Genomic DNA, 25171 nt, shown 5'->3' on the forward strand with positions numbered 1-25171 from the left:
GTTGTGGCAGTATGGTCATCGGTAGACACAATATTTGTTTTTGCCAACAACTCAATCTGGTTTCAGAAAATGGCTACTTGGCCCATTCTGAATTTATTTATTTATTTATTTATTTATTTATTTATTTATTTATTTATTTATTTATTTAATGATAGGCACACAGTGAGAGAGAGAGAGAGGCAGAGACACAGGCAGAGGGAGAAGCAGGCTCCATGCACCGGGAGCCCGATGTGGGATTCGATCCCGGGTCTCCAGGACCGCGCCCTGAGCCAAAGGCAGGCGCCAAACCGCTGCGCCACCCAGGGATCCCCCATTCTGAATTTATATATAGTAGGGGAAAGGAGGCCATAATAAGTTTTTTTAAAAATACATTTTATTTTAATTTAAGCTCAGGTTGTCATCTCAGGGTCTTCAGATCAAGCCTTGCACCTGGCTCTATGCTCAGTGGGAAGTTTGCTTGAGATTCTCTCTTTCCCTCTCCCTCTATGATCCCCCACCTCGCACATTCTCCCTCTTAAATTTTAAAACATATTTACTTATTTACTTTCTTATTTAGAGCATGGCATGGGGGAAGGGCAGAGAGAGATCTCCATGCTGAATGTGGAACCTGACTCGGCTCATTCCCATAACCCTGAGATCATAACCTGAGCTGAAATCAAGAGCTGGTCGCCTAACCAACTGAGCCACCCAGGCACCCCAAGAACAATTTTTTTTTCTTTTATTTATTTATTTTTTTTTTTAATTTTTATTTATTCATGATAGGCACACAGTGAGAGAGAGAGAGAGGCAGACACAGGCAGAGGGAGAAGCAGGCTCCATGCACCGGGAGCCTGACGTGGGATTCGATCCCGGATCTCCAGGATCGCGCCCTGGGCCAAAGGCAGGCACCAAACCGCTGCGCCACCCAGGGATCCCCCAAGAACAATTTTTAATTAAAGACTGCCTCACCCATCTGTTAGAGAAAGTATTGCTTCTGAGGAAGTCATATAAAAGTAAAGGTAGGTAGATAAGAAAGGTTGAAGGTGATAACTCCTTCTTTCTTCCAGCTAATGGAAAGGTTCCATGCCTTGTCTCACTATGTTAGAACACTAGTACTCAAAATGCATAAAATATAGTAAGACAACACCCACATCATGGATTGTAAACACCATTCTTCAGTTAAAAACCAGGGCAGGCCCCTTGGAGATGTGGTTGGTTCCAAAGATGCATCAGGGAGATGTGAACCTGGAACATGAAACCTGGAACATATTGTGGTTCCAGAAAGTAAGGACATGCTAAGAACAAACAAAATGCCCGATGAGGATTTGTTGAAAGAAGAAAGAAGTTATCCTGAAGGAGCTCTCCTCATAGCCAAAGGTGGAACAATTTGAGCAACAAAAGAAACGGTGATATTATTGGACTTTAACTCAGAGGACAAAATAAACTTCTAAATCCATAGTATAAATAATCAGTTAGATAAATAGGGAAAGAGCCTCTCTCTACTTGCTTGATGGGATGCTAACCAATTCACAAATTGCTTAATAAAGCCAATTGCAGGGGCGCCTGGGTGGCTCAGTCAGTTAAATGCCAACTCCTGATTTCAGCTCAAGTCATGATCTCAGGTCATGGGACTGAGCCCCTTCTAGGGCTCTGTGCTCAGCCCCTGGAGTCTGCTGGACATTCTCGCTCTCCCTCAGCCCGTCTCTTCTCAAATAAATAAGTAAATCTTTTTAAAAAAATAAAGCTAATTCCATCTCCAAAAAATTAAGATTAAAAAATGGAGGAGAAGGAGGGCACCTGAGTGTCTCAGTTGGTTAAGTGTCTGCCTTTGGCTCACGTCTTGATCCCAGGGTCCTAGGATGGAGGTCCTATTAGGCTCCCTGCTCAGGAGGGAGTCTGTTTCTCCCTCTTCCTCTGCACCCTCCCCCTTGCTCTCTCTTGCACCTGTGCTATCTCTCTCTCAAATAAACAAATAACATCTTAGAAAATAAAATAAATTTTAAATGGGGGGAAAGAGATAGCTCTACCTTATAGAATTCCAATTAGTGTAGAAGGAGATAGGGAAATAGAAAATCACCACTTGCAAAACATCACAGTAATAATTATAGACAAGACCCACTAAAACTAGTGGATGAGTCTGAAGCAACAATTCACATAGTCTCAAAGTATCTATTCAGTAAAAAGGGAACTTTACAATGGAGAAATCTGACAAACCACCTTAAGCAAGTAATCAAGGTCAACATCACCAATAATATATAAGACATAGACACTAGGCATCCGGTGATAGGATGGATGGAGAACATAGCTTCATTGAGGTCATACTCTTCCAAAAAGTATGACCTCAGTTCAATCACAAGAAAACATAAAATAAACCCAAATTGAGGGACATCAGACAAAAAAAAAACTGATTAATACTCTTTCAAAGTGATAAGTGCATGAAAGACAAGGAAAGACTAAGGAACTGTTACAGACAGTAGCAGAGTTACAAGCAACCGTTATATTCTGGGTGATATTCTGGAACAGAAGAAGGATATTAATGGGAACTATGCTTATGGATGAGGCTAACATAAGGGGAAGCAGGGTGAGGGATATATGGAAACAGCAACATTTTTGCAATTTTTCTGCAAATCTACAATCAGTTTGAAATAAATTTAAAAGAATAAGTAAAACTATGAAGTATACCTTGTTTGCACTTTTTCCCTATTATAAGGGCTAACATGTGGCCTACAACCATATTTTATTTTATTTTTAAAAATATTTTATTTATTTATTCATGAGAGACACTAACAGAGGCAGAGACATAGGCAGGGGGGGAACTCTGCAGGGAGTCCGATGCAGGACTCAATCCTAGGACCCTGGGATCATACCCTGAGCTGAGGGCAGACACTCAGCCACTGAGCCACCCAGGTGTCCCCCTACAACCGTAGTTTAATTCCAGGATAAAGTATTCCTGACATGTTTTGGAATGAAAACCTATGATCTAATGACTTTTCTTGATATGGTTGTGGTTGAGAAATAATATATTTAATACATTTGCCAGGCACTCAAGTTCTGCATCTTTACTTTTTGGCAGGATAAGGGGAAACTCTTTGGAATTAGCTCTACTTTGCCACTGATTCTGTTATGACTGAACTGTGTGACTAGAAAAGAAGAGAATTCCTACCTCTTGCCCTTCTCCAGAGACAAGTTGTAATAGTTAAATAGTAAAAATAATTAGAATTTACTTAAATGTCCTTACCCTCAAAATGAATAAGAGCTCGTATTAAAACAGCAAAGAGATAATAGATGCTTAAGCTTATAAGCACTAATGATGAGTTTTATTCAATTGCAAGTGTTGCAACCTCTGTACACTTTTCTCTTCTATGTTCTTTAACTGCTAAAAATGCCCTTACGGAGAGATGACCAACATTGTAAAATATGTTTAATTATTTATTAAATCTATGTCAGTTGATGTCTTCTGTATGGAGACTTTGAAATGATGTTTTGAGAGTTTATTTACAATCACTGAAAGCAGAGGGTTCTATAAAACATACAAGGAATTACAGGCTCCTTAAACTTACAACATTTGTTACACATATTTTAACATTTAAATAGAAGCCCATTTTTTTCAAAAGCAATTTTCTACTACTTTCTCATAAAAATATAAAAAAGACAACATTCATAGTTTTAAAAACCCATATTTAGCCCGAATCAAGATTTTTCTACAAATGATACCTCTTTCCAAAGAGCTTAAAAGACATCACAGAATGATGTCATGCGAAACAAAATAATTTCACCACAGCAGAGTATTTTAAGAAACATTGTGCAATATTTCTTTTTAATCTTTCATGCTACACTTCAACTGTGTATATGCTATGTAAACACACCAGATTAGTCCAAGTCATTCATATTTATGCAGTAGAATGTCATATATGACCAGCTGCCATATAAACTTATACCACAATTGCAAAAATGGTAAAAGGCAATCCTTATGAAAGCTTAGAAAAACTTAATAAAAGGCAACCAACATTGCCCTAATTCTCTGTTAAAATTACCTTTGTACCTATTTTTTCCTCTCCTACCTTTTATAGCATAACAACACAAAGATACTTGTATCACTTTTCCTTAAGTTAGGCTTTTAAATGACTCTTTTCTAATACACAGAATTTATCAAAAGGCACCAAGATTAGACTCCTAAGTAGTTTCAGAATTTTGGTTCCTTTTTAGGTTCTTCTGATTGATTTTCCTCAGAAAAAGAGTAACTTTACAGGATACCTGGGTGGCTCATTCAGTTAAGCATTTGACTCTTGATCTCAGCTCAAGTCTTGATCACAGGGTTGTGAGTTCGAGCCCAGCACGAACTTAAAAAAAAAAAAAAAAAAGAGTAACTCTAAGAGCCAGAAGAAAATGGATGATATAACACAATAACTTGACATTTGTACCATCCAAAAGGTATAAATATAATAACAGGTTCCTTGAGCTTTTCATTTAGGACAAGAAGTCAGAATAACTTTCTGAACATAAACATAAAAATAGGGCACAATTTTTAAGAGGAACACTTCTAATTTTATAGTAACAATGTATTAAATCTTATATAATAACACACAGCCAAAAGCATTAGAAATTCACTGCCAAAAAAAAAAAAAAAAAAAAAGAAATTCACTGCCAGATATTCTGATGCATTATCCTGAAAATATGTCTGGTACATAGCACTAACATATAACAAAGGATGGCAATTATCTCACAGGGAGAAAAGATAAGTCTCATCCCCAAAACAGATTTACTGGATTCAGCTTTGATTAAGTTTTAGAGATATATATTAAAAATAAAAAAGAAAAACAAGATTTACTCTTAAAATAAAAAAAGTCTTATATATAATCCATTATTAATACTCTTTATGCTCTTCTGATGTAAAACATTTAGAAATTTTTGAACTCCAGTAATTTTGACTGGTTACCCTATATGGCCTTAATGTAGTCTAAATACCCCTTTCGAAAGTCACATTAATTTTTTGAGTCCAGCAATACAAGAGAGATGGCGTTCTATTTCTTTTTCTTCTTCTTTGGTGGTTCATCCTCAGAGCTGCTCTCTGTGCTGGTGCTGCTGCTACTGGAAGAGCTGGAATCTGAGTCTGAATCAGAGGACGAGGAAGAGCTTGTGGAGGAGGATGAAGATGAGGAACTGGAGGAGCTTTCATCAGTGTCGCTGTCCTCTGAGGAGGATGAGGTAGACGTTTCTTCACTCTCTGATGAAGAATCACTGGCTGAACTGTCGCTGCTACTGCTGCTGGAACTGGTTACACTCTTAGACCTAGTAGACAGTGAGGAGTTACACGCACAGGAAGCTGACACCTAACAGATTGTTGGAGAGCAATTTCATGGGGAAGCGATTGCATACACTGAAGCTCTGCTAGCATGGAATCACTAGACCCGAAGCGCTGGGGATTGCATAACTGTAGAAATCCCGTGGCAACCACAATGTCCTTTACTTTGGCACTTTAACTATCTTGGACAGAATTCAAGAATAAGTACTCCTACTGTACTATGATCCAGGAAGAATAATGTTAGAATAAAGTTGCAGTGGAACAACTGGGCTTTCTTAAACCTCAGGTAGCATGGTGTTTCAACATCTTTACTTTGAATCAGATATAGCTGGTCAACAATTTCTTACCAGTCTAATAATATTTCCTATTCTAATATAAGAGATTTTTAAGAGAAATTATTTACTATTTCCAGGGAGAAAGCCTCTGGAAAGCTGGAGAAAAAAAAGTGAAGGCAGAAAGGTCCAGTTGGGTAAAGAGAGGAACAGATCATGAAATAAGGATGATACTTAATCAGGAATGACAAACAAGAGACTTCAGATCCAAACTTTATCACAATTATTTTTAAAGCATTCTTCCCATTCCTCTCACTAGTATTATTTATTATCCACATAATACTCCTAAAGCCACACATACCTTTTTTTCTTGGTCTTCCTTTCTACATTAGTTTCTCCGATGCTGATAAACATGAAGGGAGAGAGGGGGAAGCTCCTGTTAATAAAGTGATTATACACAGTTCATATAAACCCTTCAGCTATCCCCCAAACTGTCTTTCACTGGAGAAACACTCTGTCTTTTGTGGCATGTACGGAGCCCAGTAATTCTTGTTATAACCTGCCTCTCCCTCTCCCTCTGCCCCTCTCTTACTCCCTTTCTAAAAAATAAAATTCTGAATTGAGTTGCCATTACTAATATTACTATGTAATTGATTAAAATAATATAGGAATACATTACACATTTTAATAATTATCACACATCAAAGTAAATTTATTTGAAATGCATCGATTGTTTTTCTAGCTCATGTATCTCTGGATCTTACTGCTAGATTGTGACAATGTTCAGCATTAATTCAATTCCTGTATTTAACATTTATAGATTTAACCCTAAGAAACCTTCTTACCCTAAATAGATAGATGGAAATAGAGTATTGTTGTAGTGATGTCACTGTTTGAATATCTCCGATGATGTGGTCCACAAGTCACAAAGATGAATCATTAAAAAATAGTTTTATTGGGGATCCCTGGGTGGCTCAGAGGTTTAGCGCCTACCTTCGGGCCCAGGGCATGATCCTGGAGTCCCGGGATCGACTCCCACATCAGGTTCCCTGCATGGAGCCTGCTTCTCCATCTGCCTATGTCTCTGCTTTTCTTTCTGGGTCTCTCATGATAAAGTAAATAAATAATATCTTAAAAAAATACTTTTATTTATTATTTATTATTGGGGGGGAGGGTGAGAGGGAGAGGGAGAGAGAGAATCTTAAGCAGGCCCTATACCTTTTTTTTTTTTTTTTTTTAAAGATTTTATTTATTTATTAATGATAGCCACACAGAGAGAGACAGAGAGGCAGAGACACAGGCAGAGGGAGAAGCAGGCTCCATGCAGGGAGCCCGACGTGGGATTCGATCCCGGGTCTCCAGGATCGCGCCCCGGGCCAAAGGCAGGCGCCAAACCACTGTGCCACCCAGGGATCCCCCCTATACCTTTTATGGAGCCCAATGCAGGGCTTGATCTCATGATCTTGAGATCATGACCTGAGCCAAAATCAAGAGCTGGATGCTTAATTGACTGAGCCACCCAGTCACCCCTAAAAAATACTTTTAAATTGGTAGCTCAATTAGGTCTTTCTTCAATTTTGCTGGGAAAAAAATTACAAAAGAATTTATTCCCAATAATTAGAGCTATCTACTTTCTTAGTACAAACACCAGTATTTCAAAAATGTCCAAATTTTTATACATGAAGAAAAGGGAAGTAGAAAAGGAGGATGAGCAGGAAAGTACTAACATAAATTTATTTTTGGAAAAATTATATATGAATGTTGATGACCCAAAAAATTGATTACCTGTCTATTTCTGCACAAGCTCTGAAGAACCATCATGTCCACTAACTGGGAGATCACTGCCTGACAAGTCTACCTGTTTCAGACACATATATATATATATATATATATATATATATATATATATATATATATATATATTACTATGTAGTACTATACTACAGTACTCATGAAGATGCTGCTTGTAATCTACAGCACTGTGTACACCTGACACCTTCCTATTTCAGTTTCTAAAACATGTTTACTTACTTAATTCATAGCAATTTTAAGAGCTTTATTCAAAGCTTCATTCAAAGGACACAAAAGAGTGTTTTTTTCCAGTTTCTCTCCTACCCAGTTCTCCTAGAAAGGAGCCACTATTACACATCATTTCTGTTTCCAAAAAAAATTCTATTATTCCTTTTTTCTTTTTTAACATAAATAATAGAAATATTACACACATACACATATATATGTATTCTGTTCTCTACCTTTGTTTATAGTCTTAAGTATCTTGGATATCTTTCCAGATCAGCTCTGTGAAGATAAAGGGAATGGTATCTAAAATGGACTTGGGAAGCCCTGAAGGGGGAGCACTCACACACTACCTTCCATCCACAAGTGCAGGCCCCCACACAGAGACCAGTACCTTGCTCCTCAGGAGGAAGAAGCTTAATTTACTATTCCAGCAGGAGGAAGGAAAATTTTCTTCTTGCCTCGCAAATAAAAACAGCCCATGAGAAACTGTCACAGTCATCCAACGAGAAGCTTGAACTCTCACTCACCTTTCCCAATTTCCTCTTTTCCTCAACAAAACCAAGCCCCTGTCTTTTCTCTGGACTTGCCTATAGCTTGCCACAGTTTGCTTGTCTTGGATTGCAATTCCTCTGCTATTCCCAAATAAACCATTTTGCTGGTAAAATAACTGGCCATTTTATCTTTACGGCTAACAGCTCATATCATCTACCTTGTAGGATTCTTGCTGCCATTTCACTGGCAGCTGAGTCAACAAAGCAAAGTGATAAAGAGCATGGACTGGCTGGTTCAACACTTAATTTTCCCACTTACTGGCTGTGTGACACTGACAAGTAACTCAACTTCTCTAGGCCCCAGGTTCTCCACATGTAAAATGGGGAGAATGGCACATACTTTAATGGTACAGAGGTGATGCTTAAACAAGTTAACACTTATAAGAGCTTAATACACAGCCTGGCACATTAGTAAGCACTCATTAGACATTAGCTAACAGTATAATCTAAATCTGGATAACCACCATGAGCCATTTAGTTGATGAATAAACTCTATCAATAAATAATACTCCTTTGGAAACCACAGGCCAACTTACCTTTGTTGCAATAATAATAATCTGTTTTCTTTTTCTTTTAAAGCTTTCTTTAGTTCTGCTGTTCTTGAAGGCCTATGCAAGTATTTTCTTTTTCCGGTGCATTCATAAGTCCAATGTCCAAATTCCAAGCATTTCTGACATCTTACATGTTGTTTATTTGCTTCACTACAGAGGAAAAAAAAAAAAGAACACAGGCCTTAAAATTTTGACTTGACATTTTCTACCTTGAAAAGTATAAAAATATGAACATTTTTAGGTCAAAAGTAAAAATATTTTTATACTTTAAATTGTTTATTGTGTTAGATTTAGTCACAAGGCAGTATAATAAGTACATGGACCTTCAAAGTTAGACAGAACTGAGTTCAAATCTTCATTCCTTAATTCCAATCTAGTAATGGCAGACTAGATAGCTCAGAAATAGAAAAGAATGTCAAAACATTTTTAATAATCTGCTTGAGGCATCAAAGAACTAACAATGGGGCAAAGAACAAGTAGCCATCTCTGTATTTAAGTGAATTTTTGTGCTGGGAATGTTTGCCCAACTTAACAGGATAAACCTCACTTACAAAAAGCTAGGAAGACAAACTATCCAGAATTAGGTCTCTGAAGAGTTATACCCTAAGAATAAACCAATTGTATATGGAATACAGTCCAGCTCTTGGTTTCCATTCAGATCGTGATCTCAGGGTTGTGAGATTGAGCCCTAAGTCAGGCTCCAAGCTCAGTGTGGAGTCTGCTTGATACTCTTTCCCCTCTCCCTCTGCCTGTCCCTCTCTTGCATGTGAGCTTTCTCTCTCAAACAAATAAATACCTGAAAAACAAAACACCCTGAAGAAACTACCCAACAGGTACCAGAAAGACTAAAATTAAAAACTGATGATAGCAAATGTTAGCAAGAATACATAGCAAGAGGGACATACACCCACACATTGTGAGGATGAATGCAAACTAGTACAACCATTTTGAAAAAAATTTACTATAGTTGAAGAGATGCACACTCCATGATTCAGCAATTCTACTTATAAGTATTTATTTATATAATAATAGAAATCACTGCAGTACCACTTGGGTGGCTTAGGTCAGGATCTCAGGGTTGTGAGATGGACTCTTGGGGCAAGCTCCATACTGGGTGTGGAGCCTGCTTAAGATTCTCTCTCTCCCTCTTCCTCTGCCCCTTCTCAGCCACCCCCCATTGTGTAAGCACTCTCAAAACAAAAACAAAAGCACGGAATCAATGCACAGCTATACCAGATAACATGTTTAAGAATATTGGTTTCCTTTATGTAGCTCTTAAAATTTTTTAAAGAATCATAACCTTACAGAAAATTTGTAAGTATCATTCAAAGAACTATTTTTCCTGAACCATTTGTAAGTTGCCAACCTGATGACTTATCAACTCACAATTCTTTTTTTTTTTTTTTAAGATTTTATTTATTCATGAGATACCCAGAGAGAGAGAGAGAGGCAGAGACACAGGCAGAGGGAGAAACAGGCTTCATGCAGGGAGCCCGATGTGGGACTTGATCCCGGGTCCCCAGGATTGCACCCTGGGCCAAAGGTGGCGCTAAACCGCTGAGCCACCCGGGCTGCCCAATTCTTTTTTTTTTTTCTTTTTTTAAGATTTTATTTATTCATTCATGAGAGACACACACAGAGAGACAGAGACACAGGCAGAGGGAGAAGCAGGCTCCTTGCAGGGAGCCCGATGTGGGACTTGATCTCAAGACCCCGAGATCACACCCTGAGCCAACCAGTCGTCCCTTGGCCAGCTTATTTGTAGAACATGCTTCAAGTTGCTTTTAAGCTCACTTATAGAGCTCTCAGTAGGAAGCTTCAGTTCCCTGCCTGTTGTCCTCTTTATAGGGCTGTTCATAACATGGCTTTCTCCAGAGGGAGTGACCAAGACAACTTAAGAATGAAGTCAGTCTTTTATAACCTAAGTTTAGAAATGACATACCATCACTTTTGCAGTATTCTAATCGTCACACAGACCAACCCTAGTATAATGTGGGAGGAAACTACACAAGAGTGTGAATACCAGAAGGCAGGGATCATTGGGGGTCATTTTGAAGGTCAACTACCATATCTGATATCTCTACATGATTAGATTCTGGCCATGCATCTTTGACAGAAATATAACAGAAGTGTGCTGTCCTCACTGTATTCCTACCAGGTGACAAAAGACTACAATTTGTCTTATTATTGCACTTTGATCTCCTGATTAAGGAGAGGTATTACTACATTTCTTTTTTTATTTTATTTTATTTATTTATTCAGAGAGAGAGAGAGAAAGGCAGAGTCCCAGGCAGAGGGAGAAGCAGGCTCCATGCAGGGAGCTCGACGTGGGACTCGATCCCGGGTCTCCAGGATCACACCCCGGGCTGCAGGCGGCTCTAAATCGCTGTGCCACCGGGGCTGCCCAATTGTGGTGGTTTTAAATTAATGTTCACAAATTCTTTGATACTCCTTACTTCAAGAGGTAGAGCCCTAATTCCCCTTATCTTGAATGGGGCTTAGACTTAGTGTCTTGCTTCTAACAGAATAAAGCAGAGTAATGGAGTGTGACTTTGAAGATTAAGTTATCTAACTGCCATGTCATGCAGACACTTGAACAGCCCACACAGTGAGAAACTGAGGTCTCCTGCCAATAGTCCCATGAATGAGCTATCCTGGAAAAAGGTCTTGCAGTCCTGGTGAAGCCTTTGGATGACTGCAGTCCCTTGCAACATCCTGACCAGGACAAGGGAGAACATGAGTTAGAACCCTCAGCTAAGTCATTCCTGGATTCCTAACCCAGAGAAACTGAGAAAATATATTTTGTCAGAAGCCACTAAGTTCTGGATTTGTCATACAACTGTAAGTGAAAACTAATATAACAACTAATAACTGTTTTGTGGGTTGGTATAAAGTACATAAATATCCTGCCCATTAAATTTTTAGTTCATTTATTCATTTATCAGTTTGAACTCATATTTTTCTATTTTATTCAGTAAATTTTATTCAATGACTTACGATCCATTACCACAATTTATTTTGATACTCAGATTGTCCTAGATGTGGTCAGTGGAAAGGAATCCTTTTAAGTTGGATTCTGTATTCTTTTGACACGGCTTCATTTGGGAGGCACTTTTTTGTTTTCTGGTACAACAAAATATTTCAGGCTTATCTACTTTCCCTGTACCAGCCTGAAATCAGACTGATGGAGCCCTAATAACATTTAGAGTCACATTTTTCTTTCCACTTAGGCTGACACTTCACACCAAATTACACCTCCCCTCCCTTATGTAGATGTTCTTTCCATTAGGGTGACAACTTATGCTAAATTGCTCCTGTGTGGACACCTTCCTCACCTCGCTTGGGATCTCATACCCTACCTTGGATCTTGCCCTCCAATCCTGCTGACATTATAGATCCCTTCCTTATCCCCACTTCAGTCCCTGTACTCCAATGCCAAGTCAACCCTCTGCATGAAAGCCTACCCTGTTCCACACTACTTAATAGCTTTAGGCATAACTTGTTCAAGAAGGGAAGAGGAAGAACTGTAAGAATATTCGTAACAGCATAATCCTCAAAACTGGAAGTAACAGGGCAGCCCAGGTGGCTCAGCGGTTTAGCGCCGCCTTCAGCCCAGGTCATGATCCTGGAGACCCAGGATTGAGTCCCGCGTCCAGCTCCCTGCGTGGAGCCTACTTCTCCCTCTGCCTGTGTCTCTGTCTCTGTCTCTCTGTGTCTCTCATGAATAAATAAATAGAAATCTTTAAAATAAATAAAAATAATTTTAAAAAATTGGAAGTAACATTGAAGTAGAGTGGATAATTTATGGCATAGACTACAGTGAAATACAGTATTAAAAATGAACAAATTTTATAGTTTAACTTGTATAGATCTTAGATCTAAGAAGCCAGATATTCAAAAGAATCCAAATTGTCTGATTCTGTATGAAGTTCAAAGACAGGAAAAATTAAACTCCTGTGCATAGTAAGATGGTAAAAGCACAAAGAAAAGCAAGGGAAAAACTACCATAAATGTTGGGTCACTGGTTTCCTTTGGGAAGGAGGTAGGAAGTCATGACTGGCAAAGGCCTTAAAGGCTTTCTGGCATATTGGCAATTTTATTACTCGATCTGGGTGGTAGTCACATGGAATTATCCCTTTATAATAATGTGTTAAGTGTCATAATTATGTTGTTTGAACTTTTTTGTATATGTGTTGTATTTCACAATAAAGATTTTTAAAAATCTTGGCTCTTTCACCACATAGCTGTAGGCTCTTTGGCAAAGTGATTTTGGAACATTAGTTTCCTCCTCTTCTAAGAAAGTAGTAATAGGGCAGCCCGGGTGGCTCAGTGGTTTAGCGCCGCCTTCAGCCCAGGGCGTGATCCTGGAGACCCGGGATCAAGTCCCACGTCAGGCTCCCTGCATGGAGCCTGCTTTTCCCTCTGCCTGTGTCTGTGCCTCTCTCTCTTTCTCTGTGTCTCTCATGAATAAATAAATAAAATTTAAAAAAAAAGAAAAGAAATGTAGCAATACCTACATTACTAGGTTATTGTGAGAATCATGCAAAATCATCAAAGTATAATCATGGCTTATACTTACTGGGTGCCAGGAATTTAACTAAGTATCAGCTATGCATAATCACATCCAATCTCCATAACAACTCAGTGAGTTTGAAAGCATTATCCTCACTCTATAGACTGGGATGTGTATATAGCAAGCAGTAAGGCATCTGGCGTACGTAATACACAATTAATTGGCAGTTATTATTGTCAATCTACATATTAGGCTAATCAATTGTGTGGAATAATAATACAAGGAACTTTAAATTTTCTCATACCATGGTTGCATGATAAGTTGCTGGGTTCTTAATTTTGACTGATAGCAGTCACCTCTTTTATCCCTGGAGAATACATAATTGGTGTTCAGTAGATATTTGTAAAATGAATGATTGCTGAAATAGTCAAGTGTTTAAGAGAACATATATTGCTTATTATGGGCTTTTTCATTAATTAATTCCTGCATTGTGGGCCAGGTTCTGTAATCTTGACAATAATTTAGTTTTAGCATGTGTCCAAAATTTAAATTAATTCTAATCTGAAGAAATAAGGTTACAAGTGAAGAAAAACTATGTCAGTAGATGTAATATTAAAAGATAATAGGGATCCCTGGGTGGCGCAGCAGTTCAGCACCTGCCTTTGGCCAGGGCGTGATCCTGGAGACCCGGGATCGAATCCCACGTCGGGCTCCCGGTGCACGGAGCCTGCTTCTCCCTCTGCCTATGTCTCTGCCTCGATGTCTCTCTCTGTGTGACTATCATAAATAAATTTTTAAAAAAATTAAAAAAAAAAGATAATAAAGACTCAGGTTTTTGTTTAGTAATAGTTCTTAAATGTTACCAAGCAACTGCCAAACCCATGACTGTAATTTCAGATCTTATCTTTTTTTTTTTTTTTTAAGATTTTATTTATTTGAGAGATGGAAAGAGAGTGAGAGAAAGCACAAGAGGGGTGAGGGGCACAGGGAGAAGCAGGCTCCCCATTGAGCAGGGAGCCTGATGTGGGGCTTGACCCCAGGACTCTGGAACCACTTAGGTGCCCCTCAGGCCTTATCTGAGTATCTAATGTCATAGTGAATTTTTAAGAGCAACAATAATAAAACACTCTATGGCCTTAATATTAGCTTTTGAGGCAAAAGCTACCACTAACACATTTAACATATACAGAATTATAAGATGCACTGCAGAAATGTCCACAATAGCCAAACTGTGGAAGGGGCCTCAGTGTCCATTGTAAGATGAATGGATAAAGAAGATGTGGTTTATGTATACAATGGAATATTACTCAGCCATTAGAAACGAGAAATACCCACCATTTGCTTCAATGTGGATGGAACTGGAGGGTATTATGCTGAGTGAAATAAGTCAATCGGAGAAGGACAAACAACATATGGTCTCATTCATTTGGGGAATATAAAAATAGTGAAAGGGAATGAAGGGGAAAGGAGAAAAAATGAGTGGGAAATATCAGAAAAGGAGACAGAACATGAAAGACTCCTAACTCTGGGAAACGAACTAGGGGTGGTGGAAGGGGAGGTGGGCGGGGGGTGGGGGTGACTGGGTGACGGGGACTGAGGTGGGCACTTGACGGGATGAGCCCTGGGTGATATTCTATATGTTGGCAAATTGAACACCAATAAAAAATAAATTCATTAAAAAAAATAAGATGCACTGCAGAAATAGTAAATTCAGAAACAAAGATAACTTGTAAAAAGTGCAAAATCATGACTCTCATACAAATATATATAAAACAAACATATGTTAAAGGTTTTATTTAATCATTAATTAATAAAGGAATCAGTAAGATGGTGCAACTGGTTCAAAAGAGAATTCAAACAATACACATATATATGCAATCAGGAATGCTGAAATATTTGAATTTACAGATAGTTAAAAACTAGTTAATAGCTACATTGCAAGAATCAACTGTACATTTTTATGGGTAAAAATATGTTCTACCAGTTTCCTACAAACTTAGAGTTATAAAATTGCTCAAAGACAATGATGCATAGGCCCTTATAGAGTCACATAGCCAGGAAGAGTGGATTAGACAAGACACCTAGTAATCTTTGTTTTGAAATCCATTTCAAAGCCTTTCACAATATTTCCTAACAAAGAAAATACAATTGGTAGTGTGGGGAAGCCTCTTAGAATCAAGGAAATAAAGTCTTCTCCAATCATAGGCTGTTTTCCCAGTATTAAGAAACTTATTTTTTTAATCAATTTTATTATTTTTTTAAAGATTTATTTATTATCTGAGAGAAAGAAAAAAAGAGAGCATGCATGGAGCAAGTGGAGAGGGGGCAGAGGGAGAGAATCTTCAAGCAGACTCCCCACTGAGCACAAAGCCCAATGTGGAGCTTGATTCCACAACCCCATGAGATTATAACCTCAGCTGAAAACAAGAGTCAGAGGCTCAACTGGCTGAGCCCCCCAGGTGCCCCAATATTAAGAAACTTACAACTTAAGATGCCACCGATTAAAAATATTATCCACCAGCATTGTGGAGTTTTCTGTTGTTATAAATAGAATATTCACAAATATCTAAAGCCTATCTACGATTGACATATTTTAAATATTAATTCTTTTTGAAAGAATTTATTTATTTATTCATGAAAGACATGGAGAGACAGAGGCAGAGACACAGGCAGAGGGAGAAGCAGGCTCCATGCAGGGAGCCTGATGTGGGACTCAATCTTGGGACTCCAGGATCACACCCTGGGCCAAAGGCAGATAGATGCTCAACCGCTGAGCCACTCAGGTGTCCCTATTTTAACCATTAATTAATCACCCCTAAAAATACCAATCTTTCAGAGTGCTGAATGAGGCAGAACTATAATTTCAAAATAAATAAGATTAGCATTTTTTCTAACCATATGGATACCCGATTCACAATATTACAATTCTTTTTTTTATTTAAGATTTTATTTATTTTAAGAGATTTTATGTTTTTATTCATTAGAGACACACAGACAGAGAGAGGCAGATACGTAGGCAGAAGGAGAAGCAGGCTCCTTGCAAGGAGCCTGACATGGGACTCAATCCCGGGATTCCGGGATCACGCCCTGAGTCAAAGGCAGATGCTCAAACACTGAGCCACCCAGGCGCCCCTAAGATTTTATTTATTTATTTGACAGAGAGAGAGAGAGAGAGAGAGAGAGAGAGAGAGACAGCATAAATAGGGGGAGCGCCACGGAGAGGTAAAGGCAGGCTTCCCACTGAGCAGAGAGTCTGATGTGGGGCCTGATCCCAGGACCCTGGGATCATGACCTGAGCTGAAGCCAGACGCTTAACTTCTTGAGCCACCCAGGAGTCCCTACAATATTCTATTTCTATATTCTAAGCTAAGCCCTAAGGAAGTGTTCTAGTGGTATAGGCTTTTTATGTGAAATGACCTTTAATACCTAAAATAGTAGGACATGCCTGCTACATTGATAACCTATTGATGGCAGAGGTAAAGAATGGCACTCTGCATATGATAAGATATATATTCTTAACTGCTGGTAAGAATATAAGTTGCACCAACTTTCTGAAGGGCCATTTAGTAACTAGAAGAAAAATCTTAAAAATGTACATCAAAAAAGATAGTATAAATGATGATTATCCACCTGGAAAATTCCTAGGAATCTAAAACAGAACTACTTAGTAAAGTCACAGGATACAAGGTCAATATACAAAAGTCAATTGTATTTCTACATACCAGCAACAAACAACTGAAATAAAACAACTGAAATTTTAAAAAACACCACAATACAGATAACCCTGATGAAAGTTGTTCAACACCTCTACACTGAATTATAAAACATCAGTGAGTTAAAGTATTCATAAAAAATGAATACACACACACACATACTCATGGGATCAGAAAACTTAAGACTGTTAAGGTACCCTTTTTTCAGAAGCTGTTTTATGACAAAGGTGCAAAAAAGGGGCATCTGGGTGGCTCAGCATTGAGCATCTGCCTTCGGCTGGGGTTGTGATCCCGGGGTCCTGGGATTGAGTCCCACATCTAGCTCCCTGCAGGGAGCCTGCTTCTCCCTCTGCCTATGTCTCTGCCTCTGTCTCTGCCTCTGTCTCTCTGTCTCTCATGAATAAATAAATAAAATCTTAAAAAAAAAAAAAAGATGCAAGAAAAATTTGGTAGAGAAAAATGTCTTTTCAACTACTGGTACTGGAATAATCAGATTGTGATGTGCAAAAAGACAAACTGAAAAAGTCTGCCAGTTTCCAATAAGGTTTCTAATAAAGTTACTATATGGTCAAGCAATCCACTCTTAGATTATTTACTTAAGAAAAAGAAAAACTTAAGTTTACACAAAAGACTATATGGGGGGCCCTGGATGGCTCAGCTGGTTAACTGCCTGACTCTTGATTTTGGCTCAGGTCATGATTCCAGGGTTGTGAGGTCAAGCCCTGCATAGGGCTCAAGGTGGGCGTGGAGTCTACTTAAGATTGTTTCTCCCTCTCCCTCTGTCCCTCCCCTCCCCACACTCTGGCACAAACTCTCTCAAAAACAACAAGAAAAATATACATGATAGCAGTTTTATTCAAAATAACCTCAAACTGGAAACAATAAAAATATCCTTCAACTGGCAAATGGACAAACTGGTATATGTATACAATGGGATACTATTAGAAACAATTTAAAAAAGAAGAATGCACTATTAATACATGCAAGAACTTCAGTGGATCTCAAATGAATTAATTAACCAAGTGAAAGACACTGGACTCAAAAGGTTTATAGATCTATTCACACAACATTCTAGAAAAGGTAAAATTATAGGGACAGAAAAAAATCAGTGGTTTCCAGAGGCTGAGGGTGGGGTAAAGGGTTTACTTACAAAGGCTCATGAAGAAATTTTTCATGATAAAATTGTTCTATATCTTAATTTTGGTAATGATTATCTGACTATCAGTATCTGTCAGAATTCATAGAACTGTACATTAAAAAGGATAAATTTTGGAGCCCTTGGCTGTTGGTAGAATATGCAACTCTTGATCTTGGGATTATAAATTCAAGCCCCACAATGGGTGGAAAGACTACTTAAAAATAAAAAAATCTAAAAATAAAAATAAAAAGAGAGTGGCTCAGTTGGTTAAGCATTTGTTTCTTGATTTAGCTCAGGTCATGGACTCAGGGTCATGAGACTGAGCCCTACACTGGGTTCTGCACTGGGCATGGAGCTTGCTTAAGATTCTCTCTCCCTCTGCACCCCCATGCCCCTCCCCTCCCTCACTTGCTCACACATGATCTCTTTCAATAAAAAAATGAATTTCGTTAAATGTAAATTAAACATCAGTAAACTGGATTTAAAAATGTCTATATCAGTTAACCGAGAATAATGGATGTATGCAAAAATTGAGTTGTATATTTATTATAGGAGATACAATGTGGTTTATAAGAGTAAACCTGATGGTAGCTACACTTGCACGGAGCATAGCATAATGTATAAACTTGTGGAATCAGTAGTGTATAACTGTAACATAACATTGTGTGTCAACTATACTCAAGAAAGAAAGAAAAGAAAAAAAGAGTAAACCTAATAATTATGCAAGAGCAAAGGAAATGGCCAAAAGTTATTGTTTATCCATAAAGAACACTATGAGGCCATTTAAAATGTTAAAAATGGGGATGCCTGGGTGGTTTAGCAGTTGAGCGTTTGCCTTCGGCCCAGGGCATGATCCCGGGGTCCCAGGATCAAGTCCCACATTGGGCTCCCTGTATGGAGCCTGCTTCTCTACCTGTGCTTCTGCCTCTCTCTCTGTGTCTCTCATGAATAAATAAATAAAATATTTTTTAAAAAAAAGTTAAAAATGACCTGAAAGGTTATACATTAAAATGTAAAAATGATTATCTTTGAGGTATGATTATAGCATATTTTTTCATTATCTGTATTTTCAACTTTCCTATAATGAACATGGATTGCATGTGAAATCGTAAAACAAATCATAAAAGATATTTTTCAAAGGAACATATAACTAAAGAATACAGTAGAGTGCCAAAGGCCTATAACAGGGCAGCCCTGGGGGCTCAGCGGTTTAGCACCGCCTTCAGCTGAGAGTGTGATCCTGGAGACCTGGGCTCAAGTCCCACGTCAGGCTCCCTGCATGGAGCCTGCTTCTCCCTCTGCCTGTGTCTCTGCCTCTCCCTATCTGTCTCTCATAAATAAATAAATAAACAAATAAATAAATAAATAAATAAATAAAATCTAAAAAAAAAACAACAACAAAGGCCTGTAACAGAAACATCTAAACCTAATATAAATAAATGCCTTACCAAAATAAGCTGAAGCTTGAGAAAAATATCAAGAACACAAATTATTTTGTGTTTTAGCTATATTTAAAGCTATTTTTATTTTTTATTTTTTTATTTTTTAAAGATTTTATTTATTTATTCATAGAGACACAGAGAGAGAGGCAGAGACACAGGCAGAGGGAGAAGCAGGCATCATACAGAGAGCCTGATGTGGGACTCGATCCAGGGTCTCCAGGATCACGCCCTGTGCTGCAGGCGGCGCCAAACACTGCGCCACCGGGGCTGCCCCTAAAGCTATTTTTAAAGAACCAAAAAACGGATAGCTCATTATTCAGGGTGCTAGGTGAACACACCACCAATGTGATGTTGTAGGCTACGAGTAAAAGTAGGATTATTTTAATTTTGCTTCCGTCTTCACTCAAACACAATTATATGCATGATTAGAAGAGTAGAACTGAACCCCAAGATAGTGAGGGGTGGGTAACAGAGCCCTTCTATCCATTCTGATTATGTTTAAGTCACACAGCCCAAGTAACTGCTCCCTAAACATACCAGAGATTTTCCAGGTGAGATGACTGTACTGCTGCTGGTAATCTGAGAGATCCTGGCAAACAGAAGTGAAAGACTGGAAGTAGGCAAATGCAGTTTTGATTTTCAAAGTGGGGAGAAAGGTAGATTCCACAAAGTAGAACACTGAACTTGACATCCATTCCAGGCAAAATTCTGGCTAGATTTATTAAATCCATTCAGAAAGAAAAGCCCTGATCACCAACTATCAAATCATTACACCTAATACCCTTATTGGCTTTTGGGTATTTGAATTTCAATAAGGCATCTTGGAAAGTCTCTTACAACATCCTTGTGAACAAAACAGAATAACTAGGTAGATCAGTTGATCATCATGGACAACAGACTACTGTTTAATGGGTTGAAGTAAATGTATAGAGAGGTATCCAGTGATGGCTTGAGGCCTTGGTCTTCAGTTTGGACTTGTTCAACATTTTAGAAATGACTTGGGAGGGCACAGATGTGCCTATTTATCCAACCTGTAGCCGACACAAAGCTAAGAGAGAGGGCTAATACAAAAGATGACCAAATGAAGATCCAAAAAGGTCTTGAGGGCAGCCTGGGTGGCTCAGCTGGATCAGGTGGATCACTGCCTTCAGCCCAGGGCGTGATCCTGGAGACCCCAGATCAAGTCCCATGTCAGGGTCCCTCCATGGGGCCTTCTTCTCCCTCTGCCTGTGTCTCTCATGAATAAATAAATAAAATCTTAAAAAAAAAAAAAAAAAGGTCTTGACAGAGTAAAACTCAGTGTCAAATCTAACAAGATGAAATTTAACAAGGGTAAAAGTAAGTCTAACACTTAAGTCCTGAAAATCAATACAAGACAGAGGAAGCCTGACTTGATGGCAATTGATCACACCTTGATTAACACTTAGGTTTTTTTTTTTTCAAAGATTTTATTTATTTGAGAGAGAGAGAGAGAGAGAGAGCGCAAGAGAGCGAGCACATAATGTGGAAGAGGGGAAGATGGTGAGGGAGAAGCAGACTCTCCACTGAGCAGGGAGCCGGACATGGGGCTCGATCCCAGGACTCTGCGATTATGACCTGAGCTGAAAGCAGATGCTTACCTGACTGAACCACCCATGCATCCAACACCTAGGGTTTTTAATTAACTGAAACCACAGTTTAGGTCCAAACCTAGGAAATTAGAAAGGAGCGGGGTTTAGCTTCATAAATATTATTTTCCCTTCAGTTCCACATAAACTTTTTGACAGATTTGAAAAAGCTAACGGGCTACTTTAGGAGGTAAGTATGTCCTTCCTGAAGGTCCTCAAGCTAAAGTTAGATAATTCCCCTGGATGATGAAGACAGTACTGGAATCCAGTGGAAGGTTTAGCAGAAGAAATGACCCCAGATAGTGCCAAGATTCTACAATTTACTTACATATAAGCAGATGTAATTACAATTAACAAACTGAAAGTAATTTCATTTCAATTGATTTAAAGTTAACTCCCTGAAAGATCTGCTGAATAAGAAGTTCAAATTTAGGCTCTCTCTCTCTCTCTCTCTCTCTCTCTTTTTTTTTCTCTTTTATTTCCTCCCTCCCCTCTACTAGTCCAGAGTCTTAAAAAAAGAACAACAGTACTTTCTCAACTTCTTATAACCAATTTAAAAAAAAAAAGTTTAAAACTTGTTATTATGGAAGTAATATGTGCTTTTTATAAATAACATTAAAACTTTCTGATGAACACAAAATGATAAGTAATGGTTCCTCTTGTTTCTCCCCCCAAAATATTCCCCAAACTCTACCAGATTCCCCTAAATGCTAAAAGTCTCCTTCTCCAACTCCCTGAGGATTTACTCTGTATACCATGACTACTTTTATTATACACCATTTGTTTTCTTGCCAACAAGACAAGAAGCTCCTAGAGGTAAGATTTGTCTTTTATTTTTCTGTGTAGCTCATGTACAAAATACAGGCATTCCATAGAAAAACAGTATTTGTTCAACTTTCTATTACTTCTGAAATAATAGCAATACTCTTTAGATGCTAAAAGTCTTTCACTTCATATTTAAGTGGACATTGCTTGGTTTTGTCACCCTAGTGGCAAATTATTATCTATTTTAAAATTTAAAATAATTTAAAATTATTATCTATTTTAACTACCTATCTAGCTTATCATTGGTTTATAGAGATCCATCCAATTGTGCTGGTAAAAGAATGAGATCTGCAAATCAGAGCATCACAATCCCATAGACATGATTCAATCTAGACAAATGATATGCTATCAAGTTGAAGTTGAGAGGATATAAAGGACCAAAGATAGTGAGCCATCTTGAGACCAACGGAATGAACCTATCCAAGTGTGGAACTAACACTCAAAAGAACAAATCTGAGTGTTAGAGACCCTGGAAACCCAATGTAGCACACCTATTGTTAAATTCACTCTATTCATAACCTTAGAATTGTCTGACTTCAAAGCCTTCTCCACCAGGCATACTACTCTGACTCCCTAGGTCTTCATCTTGATGCTCAAAGAACTCTTCATTAGGTGTGAAAGGTAGAATCTGATGGAGAGAAGAGAAGGAAAAACAACAATAAAAAATAAAAAACAGAAATGTAAAAAGAAACACACACATATATATGCAAGCAGACTATGAGTGATATGTTATGGACTTGCAAATGGTAACAGCATGAAATGCTAAGAGAATGAAAAAATGGCAGATTGTTAAGGTGTGCAGGGGGGTAGAAGAAAAAACGCTTTACAGTACAGGGGCATTTTGGACAATACCTGCATTATGTGTCCATGGCACTTCTTGTGCCACAGTCTCTTGGTCACCAGCTATTATCGCCAGCTTTCAGTTCTTAAAAACTAACGTTCTTGGGGAGCCTGGATGGCTCAGTCAGTTATGCAGTGAACTCTTGATTTCCACTTAGGTCATCATCTCAGGGTCAGGGATCCAGCCTCATGTTTAGCTCCAAACTGGCTGTATAGCCAGTTTAAGAAACTACTCCCCCTCCCCCACCCCGCCACTTCCTGGGGTGGCTCGGCGGTTTGGCGCCTGCCGTTGGTCCAGGGCCTGATCCTGGAGACCCGGAATCGAATCCCGTGTCGGGCTCCCCGTGCATGGAGCCTGCCTCTCCCTCTGCCAGTGTCTCTGCCTCTCTCTTTCTCTCTCTATCATAGATAAATAAATAAATAAATAAATACATCTTAAAAACAAACAAACAAACAAACAAAAACACCCAAAACTAAAGTTCTTTCCTGTCTCAAAGGAATTATGGTACCGTCTAATGCTTTTCCCCCAAATGTTCTCACGTCTGGCTCTTTTCTCACACTTTCAATCTGTTTAAACGCCACCTCTTCAGGGATGTCTTTCCAGTCCTACCAATGTAACCTGGGCCTTTCTTTCCATCACCTCTTATTTCCTTCAAAGCTCTTAACACCAACTGTATTTACTTAAAATGTTCAGTTTATCGACTCTTAACGAATGGAATGTAACTTTCCTGAAAGCAGAGATTCCTATCTTGAACACCTCTTTTTCTTCACACCCAAAATCTGACAGCGAGAAACAGATGATGAATCAGTTATTTATTGAAGAGAATAAATGGCAGAAAGCGAGAAAATAACTCGGGCGGAAAACCGGCATTGTGGTCAGGCTGCTTCTAGGGAAGGCGATAGGAAGGGGGGTAGGAAAAGCCAGCTGGGCTGGAAGCTGCAGAGCAAGCTAAGGTTTACGTCGGTGAGAGCGGAAGGGGTCCCTTTAGGCTTCCTCCGGCCACGCACAGGGTGGGCGGCTGGGGGGGCCAAGGGGCGTACGCCACTTAGTGCCCAACTCCTCGGCGTCTCCAGCGCGGAAAGCAAACGCTGGGCTCTCTTCAGACCCTCCCCCCAACACACACTCACCCACCCCGCAACCTGGGTCCCGCCCCGTGGACCTTACGCAGTCATCTTCCACGCAATCACTAGCCCTTCGACACCAAACTTATCACCCGGGCCGAGCCCCTGTGGAGCAGCAACAAGTGAGAGGCACGACCACCCTCCGCCCGTCCACACGGAAGATCCGATACCAGCCCCGCATCCCGGCCCCTGCTCACCCGCCGGCTGACGCGCTTCTCCCCGCCCCCAGCCCGCCCCGCGGCCCTACTCGGGGCCTCACTTACGCTTGTCTCCGAGCTATGAGCCGATGCATGGGAGTCGCCATCTTAGCGCGGCTGAGCACTGCCGCGCGGGGTTTTGGGAAACTCCTCGGAAGGGGCGGGGACTTCGACCCCGGCGTCCGCCTGCGTGGGCGGAGCCAGTGAGGCCTGGAGGTCTTCTGGGGCAGCCTTTGGGGTAAGCTACGGATGGGGAGGTGGTGTGTCTCGTCCCCTGTGTAGGTCTGTAGTTTAGAAAAGAAGAAAGAGGCCGGTTGTCTCCCATGAGCTGGCTTTTGAAGGATCAGTGCAGGTACATTGCGTGGAAAGGCAGGGAGAAAGATTTTCGTATGAGGGAAATATATATATATATAATATATATATATAATATATATATATATGTAGCTGTTCAGAACTAATCTGGAAAACAAAATAAAAAGGCATGAATTGGGCAAGATTGGGACCATAAATGGGAAAACTATATAGTAAACCATATAGTTCAAATAAATGTTAATTATTTCTATATTTATGTATTTCATAGAGATGTTAAAAGAACCAAGTGAGACTGTGTAACTAAAGCTGCTTTGTTTACTGGAAAAAGATCCTACAAATATTAATTACTTTAGGGTATTTTAGCCTTTAGTGCCAGATCATGGAAATTTTTTCCCCTTAAATCCACATTCTTTGAAAAGTACGTGACCTTTTGAGCTATATATGTATGTATGTTTCTGGGCGTCCACTCATTTTTTTTCAGGTATTATTTATGGAGCACCTAAAATTTTTTTTTTTGGCTCTTCAGAGAATATTTTTTTTAATTAATTTTTTTATTGGTGTTCAATTTACTAACATACAGAATAACCCCCAGTGCCCGTCACCCATTCACTCCCTTCCCCCGCCCTCCTCCCCTTCTACCACCCCTAGTTCGTTTCCCAGAGTTAGCAGTCTTTACCTTCTGTCTCCCTTTCTGATATTTCCCACACATTTCTTCTCCCTTCCCTTATATTCCCTTTCACTCTTATTTATATTCCCCAAATGAATGAGAACATATAATGTTTGTCCTT

General features: G+C 39.2%; 2 protein-coding genes across 7 annotated transcripts in view; one reads left to right on the plus strand and one right to left on the minus strand.

Annotated features, from left to right (window-relative positions):
• Positions 1-3395: 3395 nt before the first annotated feature.
• On the minus strand, positions 3396-24253 carry ZCCHC10 (zinc finger CCHC-type containing 10). 6 transcript variants are annotated; one of them, XM_077911662.1, is made up of 6 exons: positions 24138-24158; positions 22432-22540; positions 21100-21169; positions 8660-8824; positions 5915-5989; positions 3396-5268 (listed from the first exon to the last, which is right to left on the minus strand). In XM_077911662.1, exons 3-6 carry the CDS (start codon positions 21114-21116, stop codon positions 5001-5003), a joined length of 525 nt encoding a protein of 174 aa, XP_077767788.1. In that variant the 5' UTR covers positions 21117-21169; positions 22432-22540; positions 24138-24158; the 3' UTR covers positions 3396-5000. The 6 variants fall into 6 exon arrangements, with proteins under 6 accessions (XP_077767788.1, XP_077767787.1, XP_077767786.1 ...); XM_077911661.1 differs by lacking the exon at positions 24138-24158 and adding an exon at positions 22765-23056; XM_077911660.1 differs by lacking the exon at positions 22432-22540 and having other exon boundaries at positions 24138-24201.
• The window catches only part of HSPA4 (heat shock protein family A (Hsp70) member 4), a 72990-nt gene continuing 71964 nt past the window's right edge, over positions 24146-25171 (plus strand). The window contains exon 1 of the mRNA XM_077911653.1: positions 24146-24309. Within this exon, the coding sequence (XP_077767779.1) occupies positions 24161-24309 (149 nt within the window). The 5' untranslated portion in view covers positions 24146-24160. The remainder of the gene's footprint in view (positions 24310-25171) is intronic.

This window comes from Canis aureus, chromosome 10, assembly GCF_053574225.1.
Source record: "Canis aureus isolate CA01 chromosome 10, VMU_Caureus_v.1.0, whole genome shotgun sequence".
In the NCBI taxonomy this organism is placed as follows: Eukaryota; Metazoa; Chordata; class Mammalia; order Carnivora; family Canidae; genus Canis; species Canis aureus.

Coding starts and splice junctions, on each gene's coding strand:
- ZCCHC10 (XM_077911657.1), bottom strand. CDS start 20,211: ATGGATTTAATAAATCTAGCCAGAATTTTGCCTGGAATGGATGTCAAG. Junction 5,990..8,659: donor TTATTATTATTGCAACAAAG/GTAAGTTGGCCT, acceptor CTTTATTAACAG/GAGCTTCCCCCTCTCTCCCT. Junction 5,269..5,914: donor AGGAAGACCAAGAAAAAAAG/GTATGTGTGGCT, acceptor ACTGTCTACTAG/GTCTAAGAGTGTAACCAGTT.